Genomic DNA, 21224 nt, shown 5'->3' on the forward strand with positions numbered 1-21224 from the left:
TGCAGAAGAGTTCTTGTCATCCCAAATTTCAGGTAACAAAGGATAAGGCAGTGAGCACCCCTGGGGAGGAGAGCTGGGGTGGCAGAATGAGCTCTGACACCTGTGCGACGTTGAACCACACGCAGGTACCACATAAGGAGGAAACCGTGGAGAAGAATGACGAGCATCCACCATCCACGCGAGGACCTGCCCTCCGTTGCGCAGCGCGTTTAGGGACACACTGACGAGGTTGGCGTCCGCATCCCTACAGCTTCAGAAATTGCGGCGTGGGGTCTTTGTTCTCCTACAGAGCCGTTGCGCAGGCGGTATCTTAGAGGAGCACAACAGAGCAAAAGGAACCTTGGCCGTCGCCTTCGACTGCTCGCTCTCCATTTGGCCGGTTGTCCGTGAACTGGGAGATGGACGGTGATGCGGGGGTGGACTTGAAGAGGACAGATGTTGTTTGAGCGCAAGGCAGAACTCTCTGAAAGCTAGAAGTAGGGACTTTAAGAGAAGTATTTGATTTAAAGAGGACAGCTGGGGCGGTGAGGGGTGTCCCTGGCGTCCGCACAGGGGCTGGCTGGCGAGGTCCCCGCCCCCGTCCTGCTGGGGGACTTGGATCCTGTTGCTGGGGCTGCTGCTTGCTGTGCCCCGTCCTGGTCATGAGAGGCGTGTGCCTGGGGCTGGTGATTCAGAGGGAAAAGGCCATCGGTCCCGGGAGAGTGACCAGGGAGACAGGCTGGCAGGCTCTGTGTGTCTGTCGTCCTTCTGACACCTGTGTGTGACCCGGGCCTGTCCTGATTCTGATTTGTGTGAGGAAGCACTCTTTAGTGGAAACCTCCAGTTTCTGTAAAAACAGCTCTGGAGAGTTCCCGTTGTGGCTCAGCAGGTTAAGAACCCAACAGGTATCCATGAGGATGTAGGTTTGATCCCTGACCTCGCTCAGTGGGTTAAGGATGTGGCGTGGCTGTGGCTGTGGCGTAGGCCAGCAGCTATAGCTCCAGTTCAGCCCCTAGCCTGGGAGCTTCCATATGCCGCAGGTGTGGCCCTAAAAAGACAAAAGGCAAAACAAAACAGCTCTGGGCTGTCCAGTGGCGGAGTTGCTGGCCAGCAGGGCTATGTGGTCATCACGCCTGCTCTCCGGGCACTACGTCGGGAAGATGCCCTGAGCAGTGGCAGGTGTGCTGAGACGTGCAAATCACTCCCTGGTCTTGCTTCTTTAGACGGAGCCGCGTAAGTGCAGTCATCTGAGCTTCACGACGGGCCAGCAATGGAAAGCCAACTATAGCTAATCATGGGAGAGGCCCTCAGAGGTCATGTCCCCTTGAAACTGATGACATGCTGAACCGAGAAGGTGGCTCTAGAACTCTCCTGGCTTCCTGCCCTCCCTTCGTTCTTGTTGCAAGGGAGGTGGCATGAGTGTAAGGACCTCTCTTGTGGTTCAGACCGCCCACGACACCGCTCTAAGGAAACTATTTTTAGCCTGATATTTCTTTTTCCCTCTCCTCCTGCCTTCTCAAAGCCTTCTTTTTAAAGCATCCCAGGAGAGGTGCGTTTTAGCGCCATCCGCCATCGCAGAGCAGCCCCACTGGCCACCAGTGTGAGACACATTAAAACGCAATGAGTTCGGTCCCCAAACTCGCAGTTCCTCCCCCTCCCCCAGCAGATCACCGCTTGCAAGAAGGATCCTTCGGGATCACCTGCAGGCTGACCTGGTGATCGGGAAGGGAGGGAGGCAAGGCAGGGCCAGAGGCCAGTGGCTCCGTGAGCTGTGTCCTCCGCGACCTGCTGCGTCATCGTCACCGCACACCTGGTGGAGATTAACCAGGAAGCCACGCTTTGCTTTTTAACTTGCATTTAGCAGTTTTCCAGGGGTTCTTTAGCTGTGGCTCCACTGGGCATCCTGTTGACCTTTCCATAGCATGGAGATTCAGGGCCCACTTTCCAAGATGCCAGGTCAGAGAACTCACGCCCCCGATGTCGCCCTGCCCGCCCCTCAGCAGTCCTGATCAGAGTAACTCGAGTGAAAATGCTACCCAGGGAAACCTGTGCGGGGACAGTCAGTGTCAGATTTACTGCCAGGAGTGGGGTGGGAGGGGCAGCTGTGAGAAAGGCTTTCCATCATTTGGGGTCTTTTAAGGTGTTATTCCTTTGAAGTTGCTAAATTGGGGCCTCCTGGTGTCTGCTGTGTTTCAGGCTTGTGTATATACAGCTGGTGTCATCCTACTTCTCACCTCGGACCCCAGCAACTCTGCCCGGGCCCTGTCTTCCTACCTGCCTTGAGAACCCCTCCCCCAGGGCCCCTTCCTCCCCTTCAGGTAACACATCCAACAAAGGCTGGGCGTTCCAGGTGGGACCTGACCAACCTTGGTTTATGCTAACATCTCCGCAGGAGCGCAATTCAGAAATGAGGACGAAATCAAGAAAATGCCAGTTGCCTCACATAACTGTTTTGTAAGGTGTCACGTGTGTGTAATATTTCTCAGAGGGGAAAGACCACTTCCCAGAAGTGCTTGGATTCTGTGTTTGACAGATACGGCTACCTTTCATAGCCGGCACTTCCTCCCGAAAGAAAGGGACAACAGTAGGATGAGGAGAGAGGAAACGAGAAGTGAAAGTTAAGCAGGTGAAATATTTGTAAAGAGATGACAGCTGCAGGCTAGACATTAACACACAATTTTACTGGAATAATCAGGCATTAAATATGGTAACTTCTCCTAGATCGTCTTTCCGGTAATGACGGGTTTGCAATTTTTGAAATTCTATAGTGATGGGAGATGAAGCCTTTCCACCACGTTCTTCTGCTTTAGCAGTTGCCACAGGGCATTGTTTTTTCTCCGTGTGTCCACCCTTGCGCTGCAAGTTACTCTCAACCCCCGGGTCTTGCCTTTTTCTTCTGTATTTGGGTTATAGAACATAGTAGCGACTCAATTAAAAATTTTGATGAATGAATGATAAAGAACATCCATATATCATGTTTTCTCAGGTTATAACAGACACCCCTTTTTCTGCGTAGACCAAAAAGACAGCCCCACTGGAAGCATTTTCTGGCTGAGTGACCGGAAGGCTTCCTCGTCGGTTATGACGGTGTCTCATGGGAGAGGACAGTCGGGCGAGGGTTGCCACTTAGGAGCAGGAATCGGGCTGTGGTAAGCTGGGTCCTGAGTAAACGGCCGGTTTAGAAACAGTGTGGTTTGGACCCCATGTTCTGATAGAGAAAGGCAAGGAGGGAAAATGCTTTTTAAAATGTTGGTCATAAAAATATGTTTTAAAGCTCTGAGCTCCCAGGATTAGGCAACTGTGGGGCGTATGCAAATAATCCCCGGTTTCCTAGGAAACCGTTTTCTGATTGGAAGAGGGGAAATCGCCAGGCGGGTTAGCAGTTCAGGGAGTCAGATTACAGTGTGTTTATGTGCGTATTTGTGTTGCCACAAGATGAGGACAATTTTTGAAGGAAGGGAACAGGATAGGAAGAAAAAAGCTGTCTGCACAGGGAAGGCCCAGGGGTCTCCGGTCTCCTGAAAGGGGAGCTTCCAAACCACGGTGCCGAGGCCGTCCCGCCCGTCGAGAGGAACAGGAGCAGCGGGCCCTGGTGTGCGCTGTCAGCATCCCGTTCTGGAAGCAACTCCTTCCCCCATCTGCAGGGTCGACGGGGAGCTTCCACACTGGTCCGCTGGGCTCTGCCCCTTGGCCCAGTGGGTTGGTGCAGGGCTGAGCGGAGGGGAAAACCACAGGGAGCAGAAGCTGCGAGTGTTCTTCCTGGAACCCATGGCGGGCCGTGCTCCCCATGGTGGGGGCCTGTGGTGCGCAGAGAGGGAAGGAAGCGGAGCAGAGGGAGACGGAGAGGAGATGCTGGCCGGGCTGTGCCCGGTCCTCGTGTGCTGCACTGGCCCTGCCCACAGCCCTGCCTGCCTCCACAAGCCGGTGTGGGTCCCCAGTCCCTTAAGTTCCGACGCGGGTTTCCATGACTAGGGGCCCCATGAATTCAGTAGCTTTGGGCCTTGAAAGAGGACAGGAAGGGAGTGGAAACGGGCTGAGGCCAACAGCTTCCTTGTCAGAGAGCTTGGAGCAACTCGGGGATGAGGCTCAGGCTGGCCTTCGGGCCCCAATGTTTCTGTTCAGTATGAGGGTTTTTGTTTTTTTTTAATTTTATGGGGGTATAGTTGATTTATAATGTGCTAGTTTTCAGGTGTACAGCAAAGTGATCCAGCTATACATATATCCTTTTTTTTTTTTTTTTTCAAATTCTTTTCCCATATAGGTCATTACAGAATATTGAGTAACTTTTTTTTTTTTTTTTTTTGCTTTTTAGGGCCGTACCTGTGGCATATGGAAGTTCCCAGACGAATCAGAGCTACAGCTGCCGGCCTACACCACAGCCACAGCAATGAGGGATCCGAGCTGCGTCTTTGACCTACACCGCAGCTCACGGCAACGCTGGATCCTTAGCCCACTGAGCGAGGCCAGGGATCGAACCTGCAACCTCATGGTCACTAGTCAGGTTTATTACCACTGAGCCACCACAGGAACTCCTTGAGTAACGTTTTAAATGGTTCTTTTCCTCGGAGCTGGAGTAGGTAAAAATGAACGCTTTCTCAGCATGTCAGATTCCTCCCAGAGCACATGCGTTGAGCACTTTGCCGCAGGGCGGGGTGGCGGGGGGCAGCAGGCCCTCTGTGACACACGGGCCAGGAGACATCAGAACAGTTTTAAGAAAAAGACCTCTTGTCCTCAAGGAGCTCACAGTCTGCGAGCGTAGGTGTTTGCAGCCGATGTGAAAAACACACCACGGGATTTCAACTCAGGGCAGCCTTGCTTGGCCTGGAATGCTCATGAGACTTGGCAGGTCACGGCTCAGCTGAATCCTGGAAGACAAACAGGAATTAGATTTGGAAGAGGAGCACAGGCAGCTTGCCCCGGGATGGGAAGGCGGAGCCGGCAGAGGGCTCAGCTCAGTGTGAGGGGGATGTGGGGGTGGGGGGAGCTGAGCGCCTGGCAGGGCCTTGGATTCCCTTAGAAAAGTGTGGACTTCTCCGGTAGAGTGTGTCGGGACTTGTCCACTGGGTTAATGCAACTCTCTCCATGGGTAGATGATGTCCTGTCTTGCTGGGGAGACCGCGATGCTGGGGGCGGGATTGGTCATAGGAAGAGATGCAGATGCACCTGCTCCTAGGCTGAGAGGCGGCCTCATGGAGGTGGCGGCGTCTAGTCGGGAGAGGCTGCTGAGGGAGCAGGGGTTCAGGAGTTAAGGCCCAGGGAAAGGGTGAGCCCGTTGGAGGGGGTAGAAGCATGGGGTCCCAGGCTCGGAGCCTGGACCTGAGTGACGCAGAGGCTGGGGGTTGATGCCGAGGTAGGGAGTTGGGGAGCAGGTTTTGGGGAGACTGTCTGAGTGCATTGCCCTTCTCGGGTTTGGGGGGGCACGCAGGGAGGCTGACCTAAGAGCCCCTGGGGCCGGGGGGTGCAGGGAGGCCCCGGGAGGCCCAGAGATAGAAGAGAGAGAGAGTGTGCGCGAAGGGGCTCCACGGGCGACCTGGAGGTCAAGGTGGGGGAACAGTGGCCGGGGTGCAGCCATGATGGCGTCAGGCGGGCGGCACCCCAGCCCCAGAGATTGGCCTTCAGTCTCCAGCAGGACGTTCAGCCCGAGGAGGCTTTTGGGGTAACCCTGTCTTTTCACCGCCTGTTGGGCCTTCACCTCTCACTCCACCAGTGTCAGCGGGCAGAGGGTCCTTGGCTGCACGGATGTGCGCCGCAGGCTGGGTTGTTTCGGCGTGAACGGTCCTCACTGGAGGAACCAACCCACCTCCTCTGAGCCGTGCCTCTGGTCCTTTGCCCTTGGTCCTGCCGTGGGGAAGCCGCACTCGGCTGTTTTTATTTTCCCTCCTTGGGTCATTCACGTAAGCGATGGGATCAGCCAGCTGGCCAACCTCCTCCAGGCCTTCTGGAAAGCAGGTGCCCAGAGACCAGCTCGCCAGCATCGGGGTGAAGCCACAGAAGATGAGCCCATTAGATCCGCCTCCTGGGGTCTGGCCAGGGTCTCCAGCTCAAGAAAGGCTGTGGCCTGAAGATTAAGACCTGCCGTAGAATTCCCAAACGAATAGAATGCGGAATTTAAACAGTACTTTGATCAGCATGTCTCAAAGTGGAGCAAGAACGCCTCGAGATCACATGTACTTCCTGTTAGTTTTGTGCCTCGTTGTGGGGCGGGGGGCTGTGCAAAGCCCACGTCCCCTGGGGCACACATACAAGACAGTCCGGCGTGTGCACGGTTCTTGAAATCGGGCCTGACCTTCACTCACCTCTCACCCCAAAAACAGCCTTCCCAAACGAGAGAAAGCCAGCGAGGGAGGACGTGTGAGGAACACACTGGAGGAAGACAGAGAAGACTCGGTATATTTAGCACGTTATTTTTCTAACCCAGATTGAATCAACGCGTGCCTACCTCTCCATGGAGCTTCTCCACTTCAGGATTCCTGCTGCAGGAGAACCTATGGAAACACGAGTCCCAAATAACAGTGTCTCTTGTGTGATGCAGGAATATCTCTGGCAATATTAAGCAGATCAAACGCCCGAGAAGCCTCGTCTGAGTGGGAGCTATTCTTGGCATATTGTCTAAGCACAGCAGGTGGATAGAGATACTCGAGATGGAAGAATCCTAATAGTTAGTAGGAAACCAAGATTCAAGGTCCCGCCAGCCTTCGAAGTAGAGCTGTTTCAGGGGTTCCTCAGGAAACAAAAGGGACTTAGAGATTTCAGGGGGGCCTGGGGTGGTGGCGCCCATGCTGTCCCGCCCACACCTGGTGTGGAGCCCACTCTTCTGTCTGGACATCATCGGAGGTCCTGCCTGCAGGCAGCCGTGCTTGGCCAGCGGCTGGACCAAGTTCAAGTTGAAATGGGACTTGGCAACGTGTGACCTGATTCATACGTTTATAAACTGTACTCTCACTGTCCAACTCTTTTAAATAATTCTTTTACTTCGGTTTCCTGCCTACTGCAATACAAGGGGGATTTTTTTTCCCTTCCAGTTTCTGCTGTAATGTAAAAATGGCAAGGCAGTTATTGTACTCATAATTGCTAATTTGTTTAATTAAAATTACAGTCAATCGTGCTGACATACTTTTAAGCAACTGTGAAAAATAGCTGTTATGATCTGTTGGTATGCTGCCTTGAGTGGCTAATAATTTTAGCTAAAAGGAGGTTTTAATGTTCTTTATCAGCAGTTAATGTGAACCTTAAAGTTTGAGTAAAGCAGTGTCAGTAATTCTAAACCTTTATATTTGATGGTGAGTCCAGCCTTGGCGTTATGTTTTTAAAAGCAGTTTCTTGGCCCCCCCCCCCCCCCCCCCCGGTGAAAGTAAGGAAATTACATCTGTTCACACCTCACCTGTTCTGTGTAGGCGCCAACAGGTGTAAAGGGAGCCTTGCTCAGCTGGGTCTCGCCTCCAGATCCAAAGTCCTCCAGGCTCAGGGGTGAAAGCCCAACTTGGAAGGCCCTCTCCACACTTTTTTTTTTTTTCCATGAGTTGAAATTCATCTGACAAAATGAGCCATTTTCAAGTGAGCAAGCCAGTGGCCTTTAGTAGCTTCAAGATATTGTACGACTGTTCCCTCTGTGGGGTCCTCCAGATCCACGACAGTCTCATCTCCCCAAAGAAAGCCCACAGCCGTCAGAGCTGCTGCCCACCCCTGAGGTCACCAGTCGGTATTCCCTCCCTGCGGCTTTCCCTAGTCGGGCTATTTCATACAAAAGGGACCCGTGCAACACGTGACCTTTTGTGCCAGGCTTCTTCCACTGGGCATCCTGTTTTCGAGGTCCGTCCCCAACGTGGTGGGCATTGGCGCCTCATCCGCCTTTACGGGCGGAGGATTCTCCCTGGCGTGTGGCCCTGCAGTGTGTGCCTTCAGCCCTCACGGGACACCGCGTGGTGTCCACCTCTCGGCTCCTGTGAATTGTGCCGCTGTGACCCTGGGTGTGAAGGTGTTTAGTGGGTCCCCGTCCTCAGTTCTTTGGAGTGTGGACCTAGGAGGGGAAATGCTGAGTCACTCGGTGGTCCTGTTTCCCTTTTTAAGAAACTGCCCCGGTGCTGGCCACGTTGGCTGCATCCCGCCGCCCGCAGTGTGTGAGGGTGTCCGTTTCTCCTCATCCTGGCCTGGACCCCCTCCTTCCTTCCTTCTGGCTTCAATTTGTTTTTCCTCGGTGACTCAACCATCTTTTGATGTGGCCATCTGTGTGTCTTCTTTGGAGAAATGTATATTCGAGTCCTGTGATAGCTGTTTAATCGGATTGGATTTTTTTTGGTTGTTGAGCCCAAAGGGAGTTCTTTATGTGTTCCGAGGACTAGACCCCAATTGCTGCAAACTTTCTGTTGCCCCCCAACCTCTTGAAAAGTAAGAATTTTTCCTTCTTTCTCTTTCCTCCTTTCCATTCTTCCTTCTTTTCTTTCTTCCGGAGGCTCAGATCTCTGAGGCAGAGCTTTCGACCGAGGAGTCTGCGCCCGGGCTGCGTTCCTGCCTGTCACCCTGGCGCTTCCGGCACATGGCTTTGGTCCCATGGGGGCCTCTTTGCTGTCTCCGTGGAGCCCAGCCTGAAGGCTTTGTGCGTGGCCGCCAGGTCGGCCACGGGCCTCACTCGGATGGACGGTGCCACAACAGGGCTTGAGTGTCTCGCCGGGCAGGCTGGTGTCACCGAGGCCCAGCTCCTGGGCGGCAGACGCTAGCCCCACCATGTCCTCACTGGGTCTTTGCTCGGTGCATCTTGATCCCAGTCTCCTCCTGTGAGGACACGGGTCTCCTGGGTCCCGGCCCAGCCGCGAGACCTGTTCCCTTCGTCACGTCTGTGCAGGGCTGTCTCTGGGTACAGCCACGTCCTGAGGTGCTGGGGTCAGGACTTCAGCATGAGGCTTTGGGGGGACACAGCCCCCAGCTGCTCCTCTGGGACTGTTCCTGGAGAGCTCCCAGCTCCGGCCCGTCCGATGTCCTGTGGCAGGGGAAGCCGAGGCACAGCCTGGGGGAGCCGTGCTCGCTGCCCGGGGGCTGTCCCCTCTCTGGCCCATCCCATTCTGGATGCCGGGCTCTCTGGTGGCCGTGTGCTTGCTCTCTGAGGTTCTCTCAGGGACTGGCTGGCAGGGGAGACGGGAAGCCACTGAGAACTGGCCGTCTCGGGACCGGGTCCCTTGCTGGCACACGGGGAGCTCGTCCAGGCCTCTGCCCAGGGCTCCCTGCTCTGGCCCCCATGATGCCACCCAGGCACCCGAGGCTGCCTCCTCCCCTTGCCAGGGGACACTCTGTGTGTGGCATGTCTAGCATCCTCCCCAGAGCCGCCACCAGGCGGGGGCTTCTGTGGGGCAGAGGTCAGGGCACTCAGGGCTGCGTGGCCAGCCCCGTCCTTGGTCTGATGAGCAGGGGCCTGGGAAGGGGTCCCGGGGCCTGAGCACGAGTCATTCAGTTCAGGGGCGCTGAGGGCCCGGCCCTCTGGGTCTCCCTCGGCGACGCTCGTCGCCGTCAGGCAGCCCACGGAGCTCGTCCAGCGTTTTCCTTCGTCCGATGGACGACCCACCTTCTAACCCAGCGTCTCTGTCATGTGGACAAGTCACTGGCTCATCATCTAAAAACCCGGTGTCATAACCCCACCCTAAAAGCAGCATTGTGAAGTCTAAAATGAAATGAAGCAAAATTACATCCAAATATTCTTTAAAGCAGAGAGGTTGGATTTTCGGTTTTAACACGTGTCTTCTGCCTTCCGTGTGGTCGCAGTGCCTGGTCCTCTTGGTGCCTCCCGTGCCGTCTGGGCCGTTACCACGTAACCAGAGACCTGTTGTTCTCAGGAAGCATTTGGAATTTGCACGTGCGGTGTTGTAGTGTTTGTTCCTTGCCCTCAAAGAACTGAGGATTTGTGCATGTCTGGGCGTCATGTCGGGTGTATTGAGAAGATCTTTGGGGGTTCCCAGGGATGAAAATAGATGATTCTTCTTGCTGAGGTGGCGTGAACTGGTTGGAGTTCATGGCACCATCTGCACATGGGACTACGGGGTGCCTGGGTGAGACCACCATTTGTTGTAAGTTAGGGAATTAGACCTGTTCTCCTCGCTTCTCCCAGAGACACCTGTCTGCTTCTTCTTCTTCTTTTTTTTTTTTTTCTTTTGTCTAATTAGGGCTGCACAGCGGCATATGGAAGTTCCCAGGCTAGGAGTCCAATTGGAGCTGTAGCCGCCGGCTTATGCCACAGCCACAGCAACGCAGGATCTGAGCTGTGTCTGTGACCAACACCACAGTTCACAGCAACGCCAGATCCTTAACCCACTGAGCAAGGCCAGGGATCGAACCTGCGTCCTCATGGATGCTAGTCAGATTCGTTTCCACTGAGCCATGGCGGGAACGCCCCCCTGTCTGGTTCTTTATTTGCAAATGGGCCAGTGAGAACAGCATCAGTGTGGCCCTTGGAGGGTGGGGCCTGGAGAAGGTGTGTGTACTTGTGGGTCTCACTGGCACAAGCGAGGTCCTTGAGACCTGCCTGTCACTCACCGTGACCGGCGTGGGCGGTCCCCCCCGCACAGGGTGCTGGCAGCCGCCACCTGCTGCTCTAGGTCCTGGGCGTCTGGCTGCAATGAGGGGATCTTGCACAGTGTCCGAGGGTCACAGCTCCCCCAAGGTATGTTGTCATTACCGACTCACATATTGTCTGCTAAGCTTCTGAATAATCCTTTTTTTATTTAAAAAATCACGCTCCGTTTTGCTGCTTCTGCTTCACTATTGGACTAAGTTTTTAAAGGTTGTATCCCCAACTTTTTCATGAGTATGTGTCTTTGAAGACTCTTTTTGGAGTTCCCTTCATGGCTCAGCAGTAATGAACTCAACTAGCATCCATGAGGATGCGGGTTTGAGCCCTTAACTCAGTGGGTTAAGGATCCGGTGTTGCTGTGGCTGTGGTATAGGTTGGCAGCTATAGCTCCGATTAGACCCCTAGCCTGAGAACCTCCATGTGCCATGGGCGCGGCCCTAGAAAGAAAACTATAAATAGGACATTGGTGGCTTAGGCCTGAGCTCTAACTGGTCCACGACAGTCCACGTACAGTGTCCTGAATCACGTAAATCCCTGACACGACTTTTTTTAAAAAGTCACTGGTCTGTTGTGTAAGCTTTCCGGTTGTTTGTATTAGGACCTAACAGAGTAATGAAGGTTTACTCCAAGATGGAATATTTTCACCTTCAAAGCCGTTTGGAACATACCTGAAGTCGTTGTCTCCCCACGCGAGGAGTAACTGAGTGCTGGTGTTACTGTGTATCCCGCCTTCGCCTCTGCGTGTGGAGTCCGACCCAGCACCTCAGCAAGAGGATGGAAGAGGATTTTTTAAGTGTCAAAAACAACAAAAAGAACTTCCTCCCATGCGCCTCCCTCCAGCTTCCATCGCAGACCGTGGGTGCTGGCTCTCCTGGCTGGATGAGAGGGTAGTTTGCACAGCTGCAAACGACTTTGAGGATAAATGGCTTGGGGAGTTCCCTGGCAGCCTAGGGGTAAGGACTCCATGTTACCACTGCTGTGGTGCAGGCTGATCCCTGGCAGGGGCATACGTGGTGCTATGTAGGTGCTCACCATCTGGAGCTCTGTTCTTAGGGGGGGGGGGAAGATGGGACCCGCGAGTCAACTCACTGGGTGCCCCGAGCCGTCCACAGCCCAGTTCACGTCTTCAGAGGTCTCGCCACGTCCTGCGCCCAGGAGCTTGGCTGGCGTGTTCACACCGGCTCTGGCTGGGTCTGGCCCTGCAGCGCATGGCATCTTGACGTGAGTACAGCCTCATCCTGGACAAGGGGATCATGGGAACGGCCACCGAGGGCTCAGAACATGGGCTTCAGGGAAAAAAACTTGATTAGTGGCTTTCTCAAGAAACCTTTCTTTTAGATGTTAAAGAAATAGTCCCACTTGAAGAAAAACTCTTAACTCCCTTATGATCTGCCTTCACACACACACACGTTTTCTTCCGGGAGGAGGGGCAGATGTACATGGATGAGAAAAAGAACAGAGCTAATAATCCAGCTGTGATCCAAACTCCTCGTTACGCTGTTCCCTCTGCAAATGATTTCTGATCAATGAGCACTGCCTCGGCGCACAGAGGAGTAATTCCCTTACATGTGTTTCATCCGAGCTGTGATTAGAAACAAGATGTGAGATCAGAGGGACATAAAACACAGATAAGGAGGGAAAGTCTCAGCCAGGAGCTGAAGCGCACAGGCCGTTGGCTCCGGGTCAGAACGTCGCACATCCCTCGATATAAACACTGCCTGCGGCTTGGGGCAGCGCTCTTGATATGCTGATGGCCTCGGGCCGTGGAGGTCCCTTGGCCCCTGCCGCCCTGCTGGAGAAAGGTGAGGTGACTAGCTGGCCCTCACGCCTTGCGTTTAAGGCGTCCTGGTAGCAGACAGGCGTTTGGGCTGTTAAGCCACCTTCTTGCCCGGGTTCCCAGTGGCTGGAGGCCGGTTTGCAGCGTGGACGACTTGGCACAGTCTCCAGCCTAGGCATTCGTTGAACCCAGGCTTTATTAGTCCAGGAGAAGACACAGGGGCCTGAAAAAGGAACAAAAGACTTGAAATAATTCTACCCATGAAAGAAAACGGAGACGAGGCGAGGGTGTGGTGGGCTGTGGGGCAGCTGAGAAGGCAAGGACCAGTGGCATCTGGCAGGGAGGGAGGGTCTGTGGCCCAGGTGCTTGCTAAGTAAGAAGGACTTCCCAGGAGTTCCCGTTGTGGCAGCTTAAGGACCCGACGTTGTCTCTGTAAGGATGCAGGTTTGAGCCCTGGCCTCGCTCAGTGGGTTATGGATCCCGTGTGGCTGTGAACTGTGGCTTAGGTTGCAGATGCGGCTCGGATCTGGCATTGCCATGGCTGTGGCGTGGGCCAGCAGCTGCAGCTTTGGTTAGACCCCTAGCCTGAGTACTTCCGTCTGCCAGGGGTGTGGCTGAAAAAACAAACAAACAAATGAAAACCCCCCCAAAACCAGAACGCATTCCCAAACCCTTCAGAGTGGATGATGGATGCATAATGAAACCCGGGAGCCCTCGGGAGCGTTCTCGTGGTGACCGACCGACTGCAGGGCACCGCCTGGGCAGAGCAGGCCGTCCCCCTTTATCAGTCACCCGGGTCCTTCTGCCGCACGGTCCCAGCATGGCCCCTGAGGGCCTGCTCCTGACTGTCCGCCAGACGTGGCGGGCGTGTATATTGGTGCCTTTTATCCCTGCCTCAGAAAGCTGGACGGGTCTGGACCCAACCGCCTGTGTGACCTGAAGACCCCTCAGCGCGCCCAGCTATGTGGTTCCCTGGAAAGCACGCTTGGGGTGATGCTTTCCCCAGGGCAAAGCTCGGACGCCCCAGGATGTGACCCGCCTGTTTAAACTTGGCGTCGCTGCCTGCACACGTGCTGACCCTCCTAAGGCTTCAGCCTCACTCTTGCTCCCCAGAGACTGTTGTTTTTCAAATTCTTACCCTTGGCGCAGGGATTGAAAAGCTGAAAGGAGGAGCGGGTGTGTTTTAGGGATCCTTCTGAGAGTGTTTACAAATGGGAATAGCTCCAAACTTGGGATTGTCATGGTGTAACTTAGCCCATAGACTCCATCAACTTATTGTTGACCGATTTCTCAGGATTCTGAAGAAGTGACATGTAAGCCCAGAATAGTGCTTCCTGGACATCTTTGCATGACAAAGTGATGGATAAGGCATCTGCTCACCCTCAAAGATACTAAAATTCTTCCCAGGTGATCCTGCAAACCTTTCACCCTTCAGGAAAGGCCAGCCACTGCCGAGTGACCATCCTTCTGCCTCCAGCGTAAGCCTGGAGCCTGAGCCGGGCGCCCTCGCCTGCTTGCGGGCAGCCTGGGCGTTCAGTGTCCAAGGAGGCATTCGGCCAAGGCTCCGGGCCAGCGCGTCTGTTGTTCTTTCAGATTTATTCAATTAGAGTCACAAGCCTGGGGACTTGAGCGTGTGGCTGATTTGAATGTTACCTTGGAGGAGAGCGTAAAGAGAGCGGCAGACCCCAGGAGAAAGGGGCCTGCCAGGCCCCTCCCCGGTCCCCGCACTCAGGCCGGGCTTTGCGGGTGCCTTCCGGGAGGACCAGAGCCGCAGCCCAGGAGCAGACGTGCCTCTTGTTCAGGGCCGTGTGGTCTGTCATTGTCCTGCTCCGCCATCCTCTGACGTCTCCCGGGTGGGAGCTGCCGCAGAACTGAGGGGGCGGGGTGTGCGTTCAAGTTCAGGGGGGCCTGAGAACTGAGTGGTCGGCGGTGGGCGGGCGATGGGGGGGGGCTTCGGTCAGATCGGGCCTTTGTCTCAGCAGATGTGCGTCTGGCACCTTCGGCTGCATTGAATCAACCCTGTGCTTCAAAAAAAGGTGGGGGGGCACGTGTGAAATATTAAAATTAATTGCCCAGCCTCATGTGTTCCCGCAGGCTATTAAGTAAATAAACCTTGCGTTTCAGTGGTGAACCTTTTCAGCACTGTCCTTTCAGGGCCACGGTGATTGACCGTCTCAGGCTGCATTCAAAGAGCGAAAGAAGTTTCTACATGGTTTTGCTCCCTCGTCGGTGGGGTTGGGAAGGGGATGTTCCAGGCGGGCTTCCTGTCTGCGGGATCCCGCTGCTGTTTGTATCTGTAAATCTCCTGGTGTGATGGACGGAGATGATGGTGTGTTTTCACGTAAAAGAGCAGTGGGGAGACAGGATGGGCATGGTCAGAAATTTGACGTAGTCGGCCACGTCCTCACAGTAAAATGGAATTAATGGTGCGCTCTAGGGAAGATGGAGCCAGCCCCTGGCTGCCAGCCAGCCAGCCCTGCGTCAGCGTTGGTTGGAGTCATCCGGGCAGTTGTGGTGTTTGCTTGATCGGCTCTGATTTTCCACGGCACCGTGGAAAAGGTATAATGTTCTGTCAGACACACCCAGATCCCTGCCTTCTTCCTTGTTAGAGAGCGTGGCCCTTACCCATGAATCCGATGGAATAAGAGCAGCCTCGGGCAGAGCCCGCTGTCTCCCCAGGAAAGAGAAAGGTGGTGAGATGAGACTTCAGCACGGGTCTACACCTCTGCTCGGACTTCCACAGGGTGACCAAGGACCGCCCCCCCATCCCAACAACCGTGTGAGCCAAACAAACGTCCACAACCACCTTTTGGTGACTCCTGAAATTAGCTTGCAGGCTCCTGGCTGAGAAGTTGAAGTCTGGAACCGCCTGGGTTCAGCTCATAGTCCTGGGGCAGAGCTGAGGGGCCGAGTGCGGGCCCTGCCCACTCCCTGTCCAGGTGGCTCCCAGGAGCTGGTGGGGGGGCGGGGGGGCCTACAAACCAGCCTCTAGGGCCCCTTCTTCAGTGCCTACCTACCTAGTGGGCGCCAGAGCCTGACCTCCTTTCCTTTTTTTGTTTTGGCTTTTTAGGGCCAAACCTGCGACATATGGAAGTTCCCAGGCTAGGGGTCAAATCGGAGCCTCATCTGCAACCTGCCCCACAGCTCATGGCAATGTTGGATCCTTGACCCACTGCACGAGGCCTGGGATTGAACCTGCATCCTCTTGGACCCCAGGCAGGTTCTGAGCCACAGCGGGAACTTTGCCCGACCTTTCAGGTACTTTCTTTCTTAATCTTTGCTTTCACCTCTGTTTCTCTTTTGTTGTTGTTGTTGCTGTTCTTTCTCTCTCTACTCTTCAAAGAATGCACATCCTTCGGGTAGATTTGGAGGGTTCGTTTCGTTTTGTTTTTACCCAACTCAATTTGAGGTCTATCATTGAAGTCTCCTACCTTATATGTTTTTTTCTTTATGGCATTTTTGAGTTACATAAATATAATTTTTTTTTAGGCTACGCAGGGTCTAAACTAAGCTGTTAGGTTGGGGGTGAGAACTTGGTACTGGCCTGTACTGTTGCCCTGGCACTGAAGGTTACTGGCCTGCGCTGTCGCCCAGTTAACCCTTGCTGCACACACGTGCGTCGTCCTGTAGCTTCATGACGTCTCTGGGTTAATAGCCAAGGGCGGCATTTAGAAGCGCCTCATTATTCCATTTCAACAGTCTTACTACAGAATGTCTTTAAAGAAAAAAAAAAAAAAAAATCCGCAAAGCACATCATGTCCCAGGTTGTCAGAGGGCTGATTTCTGTAATTCCAATGGTGCTGGTACGTCGCCTTGAGCGGGTGAGCCTTGCAGAGTCCGGCTGATGTGAAAGGGATATGGTTGGCATCTGTTTGTTCCGTGCATACAGCTCTCATCTGTGCTGTACATCTATTTTAAGGAACACTTCTTTGGGTGCTGAGTTTTTTTCTATTTATGTCCGTAGCATAAAAATATACATAGATCGTTTATCTCCGGTATCCTTCAAGTAGCTTGCATCATTTGACGCTTTTACATAACCCAAGTTTCTGCCCCCGGTATGTTGTTTGGGAGCCTTGAGCGCTTGGGAGCAGGGAGGCCGGCTTCCAGGGCCCCCGAGGCTCGCCTCACGGCCGGGAGCTGCACAGGCCGGCCACTGGGCCCCACTGCTGGTGACACCATCTAGGACACCTGTGCGGTTCACCCTGCCTGGCACCCGGCCACAAACCCTTTAAAGGCAGAACTGATGTTTGTTCACCCTTGTATCCTCCACAGAGTATGACACGACTCCCTAAACATTGTCCATGTTTTAGTAAATCTTCAGTGAATTTGCAACGTAAGCATGTCTTTTTTACTGCGGGCGCAGTTGACAGGGAGCATTGTATTAGTCTCAGGTGTGTAACAACGTAATGACTGGATGTTTGTACGTATTTGCAAAATGATCACCACGCTAAGACCAGTTCACATCCGTCTTCACACAGAGTTGCAATTCTTCCTCAGGCCTGAACGTTTCCTGAGTGTAGTTGTAGGAAGAAAAATAAGACCTTAGCTAGTATTTACTAACTGTGCCCCGCGAGGTGTTAGACTTGGTGCGTGACATCCGATATCTCACTTAAACCAGTGGCGACTCGGTCAAGTGAATGCCGTGACTGCTGCCATTCAGTGGATGAGGAAGCAGACTTGGAGAACTGCCGGAACTCGCCCGGGGTCCACACAGGTACTGAGCACGGAGCGGAGGTTTGAACCCTCGTCCGCGGGATTCCAGACCCTGTGCTCTTACCTACTCGCTGGTCACAGGGGATTGATCTGCTCAGGCCCTCAGGACGTAGGAGCCTTGTCCCATGGGGTCTAGGGTTGACCCCAGGATGAGGGCAGTGATGGTTGGTAAGTAGGACCTAAAAGGGTCCGTCTGGTGCCTTTTTGGTAAAAATGCCCCATTTTCTGAGGAGGCGTTTCTTTGATTTCCCAGAAGTATTCTGCTCCTTGCCAAAGGTAACAGCGTGCTTTTTTAAAGCACGTATTTGTTTCTTAGACGGTAGTCGATTGACAGTGTTGTGGCAGGTTCCGCTGTACAGCAGAGGGACCCGTCATACGTTCCTTTCTTCTCTGTCTCCGTCTCCGTCTGTCCCGAGAGGCTGGATGGAGCGCCCTGTGCTGTACAGCAGGACCTCACTGCTTCTCCTTTCTAAGTGGAATAGTTTGCATCTACCAACCCCCCAACGCCCCGGCCATTCCCCCCCGCGCCTCGTGGCAACCCTGGGTCGGTTCTCCATGTCCCCGGGTCTGTGTCTGTTCTCCAGTTCGGTTCCTCTCTGCCGCATTTCAGATCCCACAGTTAAGTGATATCACACGGTATTTGTCGCAGGTCACGTTCTTAGTATGAGGTAAAGGCCCCCTGTTCCTTTCCCTGTCAGGAACCCTTTGAAGGAAGGTCGGAGGGCCTGGCCTGGGCTGTGGGTGGGCTTCACAGAGGGACCGTGGGGGGGCAGGCAGGACAGGGTGTGGGAGGAGGGTGGTGACAGCAGAGGCCGAGTCACCTGGATCTTCTGGGGCTGATGGTTTTGTGCCGGTGCTGGTTTGGGGGGCAGACCCCCGACGGCCGGCTTCTTGCGGATGAGGCCCAGTGCTCCTCGGCGAGTGCGGCGCTGGGCTTCGGATCAGGCAGACCTGAGTCCAGGCTCTGAGTTCATTTCTTGCTGGTTTCCTGAGCTTCACCAAATGACCCTCCCCTTGTTCCTCGGTTACCGTGCCCAAGAAGCCCGGTGGATAGACTTTCGATTAAAGAGGGCAGACTGGCACCAGCATTGACCTCAGTGACCCCCCAAGATGCCCTGAGGGTAACGGTTAAGGTTTTGCTTTTCGAGGCATAAACTAACCGAGGACCAAGTGGCTGGGAAGGGGCCCATCAGCAGTGTGATTCTGGAAGCTGAAACGCAGATGACGAAGTGGTAGCTACTCTAAGCAGACCCAGAAAAGCTGAAACCCATGAGGGCAGAGAATCAGCAAGGATCCCATCTTAAAGGGCAGTACCCCCAAAGGAGCAGGGGTTAGCAGCACCCTCTCCTCAGGAGGCACAGGGGCAGAGGTGGAGCCAGAGCAGAGCTGTCGCTTGAAAGTGTGCTTGAGAAGCAGGACCCAGACCCCCCACCCCAGTTACTCCCAGGCCTTCATCTTAGCAGGAATCTGGCGGCTTATTCCCTGGAGAGGACAAAGCAGGGGCCCTCTGGCTTGGGGGATGCGGTGAGAGTTTACACTGGATGCTGGGATCCCCCCACCTTCCTTCCCACCTCACCTCTGTGGACACCAACAACCCAGCCTTCCCCACCCATTCGCCAAGCAGGAGATTGGAGTAACGGCCCCGGGGGGTCTTACCAGCCTGTGGGAAAAGAGCTTAACACACAGACCTCGGGGCATCCCCAAGGATTAGAGCGTGCAGATCACTCTCAGTGAACCCCACGTTCAGTGAGCTCCCCTTCTCCATGTGTAGAGGCGGGACTCCGATGTGGCCACGCATCCAAGAAGTAGCGGAGGCACTTACGACATAGGAGAAAACAAAACCAGGAAACGCAGGGCGAAGGGAGCACAGCCTGTGGAGGGGGAAGAAGATGTGAAAAAGAAAAAGAACCGCCCTTAACATCCTCAGGGCGGTGAGCGGCGACTGCGCACTTAGTCAACGAAAACAGAAAAGATTGACGAGGCAGAGGAATATTCCGGGGGCAGGGAGGAGCACCTGCAGGTGAGCAGCAGGAGGGCAGAGGCGTCAAAGTCGGCCCAAGGGTGGAAAACCAAAGTTGACTCTCTTCGAGGAAGAAAAGGGAAATTTTAGCGACGATGTAGGAAATGAGAGCATGATGCAGGGAGGCCCACGACCAAATCAGAAGATGGTTCCAGAAAGAGAGGGCAGGAAGGGGAGGGAGGAGCTGCTCAGAGGCCGGGAAGGGCAGCCTCCCAGGGCACCTCCCAGGGTCTCCGCCGGGACAGGGCCCTCTGCGTACCCGGTGCCGGGAGCAGAACGGGAGCCACAGCACGGCTCTTGGAGCCTGGAGCCTGGAGGGAGAACATGAGCCCGGAGCCAGCAGGGGTGCCCCTGGGAACCGGAAGAGCAGCGCCATCCAAGCTTAAACAGAGGTCCTATTTGGCTGAGGATTGGAGACTCAGCCACACTGTCCATCACACCTGAGGGCGAATGGACCACGCTTGCAGGACACTAGAGGCCCCGCCCACCCGCGTGAGCCCTAAGGCGAGACAGCTCTGGGAAGCAGGAGATGAGCCCAGGAGAGGCCACGGGCATCTCAGGGGCATGGAGAACGGCCGTCCCAGAGCCTGCGATGGGGCCGCCTTCCTGAGGCTGGTCTGTTCCAACTGGACTGGATCTGAAGGCCCTGGGGAGCCGGCGGCGGCAGGATGTCATCCCGAGCACCTGCTAACAGCCACCTCCGTTTAGATGCCCTGAGAACGCACTGTGTCAGATGCCATCCGACCTCTTGGATGTCACGGTCATCTTCCTCGTAGCAGCGAGGGGGCGAGGCACCCGGTGCTCAGACAGTCTGTCCACAGGTACGCAGCTCATGAGTGGCGGGACTGAGATGGGCCCTGTCCTGCCGTCCCAGCCCCCCCACCAGGAGTGGAGCGTGAAGTACAGGCTGGCAGAGAGGAGGCAGGTGGAGCATCGACGTGGCTATTTAAGTAGGAAAACAGGGCTGCACGGGACAGGAAGAGTGACCCCGGTCTGCTCCACACAGCAGTGTGGGCGCCGACCAGCCGCCCACCGTTCCCGGGGGGATGGTGATAAAAGCATCTTAAAGATAGAGGGAGAAATAGAGGAATCCACAGAAGAGCTGGATGCAGGCTCCCTCTGGGGAGCCGACCACAGGAGTGGGGCTGGGGGTTGCTGTCGGTCAGAAGAAGCCCTTAGAATTATTTGGCTCTCTGAGTAGGTACAGATAGAACTTTAAAAAACAAACAAACAAAACCCACTAAATTTCAGAAAAGTAGACCACGCAGGACTGTTGTAAGATATAGTCTCGTCTTCCTAGGAACCCAATAAATGTTAGTTTCCCTCCTTCCCTTTTCTTTCAAGACGCAACGTTCTCCTCGAGAGCAGAAGTCAAAGACTGGCACGTGGCTAAACTGGCCCACCACTTTCAAAAGTAACTGCCCAGCTGCCCTTCCGCCCTTACATTTTCTGACGCTGGGGTCCAGCGAAGGAGGGCAAAGCAGGGATGCTGTGGATGGAGACTTGCGAGGTGCCTGTTCGCCTCCGCGGGGCGTGCTGGGCGCCTGGACTCGGGCGCAGCCAGTGCGGTTGGAGATGCCCCCGGCCGTGATGCCAAGGCTTAAAAGCCTCTCGCTGCGGATGAGGGACGAGCATCCAGGACACGTCCCGACTGGGGCTGATGGAACACTTCCCGGGACGGTCTGCAAGGAGACGAGGGTGGCCCAGGTCCTCAGGTCTCTGTTTGGGCCCCTCACACCGGGGCAAGTGGCCAGCATCCTGAAAGGCAGAGTTTGGGGGGTGTGTGAAGGAGAGAGAGACAAAATGTGTGTATTTATAAAGCGCGCCATATGCCGTGTGCGCGATGCAATATGCACTTTATTTTTGTCTCTTGTGACTTCGAAGATAGGGAAGGCCTGTTAATTAATAAATCTGGTGTATGTGTGTACATCCACAGATGTCTGTGTGAATGTCAAGATTTATCTATTGACGAACCGATTTCAGAATGCTGTTCACTTCCGGCAAAACCTTGAATATTGGATCCCAACGGAGGATCCCTGGTTATTTTGCAGTAGTTCTTTCTTTTCTGGGGTAATGATGGGCTTGGGAAAAAAAGTGTGTATTGAGTTGCAGTGATCTTCTGCCCACGTGACCTTAGACTCAGACCCCGTGCTTTCTCCCCAGAAGAGCTGGAGACACTT

The 21224-nt window shown here is 54.6% G+C and overlaps 1 protein-coding gene across 10 annotated transcripts in view; it reads left to right on the forward strand.

Moving 5' to 3' along the window:
* The window catches only part of FARS2 (phenylalanyl-tRNA synthetase 2, mitochondrial), a 369093-nt gene that overhangs the window by 254348 nt on the left and 93521 nt on the right, over nucleotides 1–21224 (forward strand). Inside the window, exon 8 of one of the 10 annotated variants that reach the window (XM_047794434.1) lies at nucleotides 126–237. The exons of the other annotated variants lie outside the window; for them this stretch is intronic. Within the exon in view, the coding sequence (XP_047650390.1) occupies nucleotides 126–213 (88 nt within the window). The 3' untranslated portion in view covers nucleotides 214–237. Of the gene's footprint in view, nucleotides 1–125; nucleotides 238–21224 lie in introns of those variants that run through there. 10 annotated transcript variants of the gene reach the window in all.

This window comes from Phacochoerus africanus, chromosome 9 (assembly GCF_016906955.1).
Source record: "Phacochoerus africanus isolate WHEZ1 chromosome 9, ROS_Pafr_v1, whole genome shotgun sequence".
Lineage (NCBI taxonomy): Eukaryota > Metazoa > Chordata > Mammalia > Artiodactyla > Suidae > Phacochoerus > Phacochoerus africanus.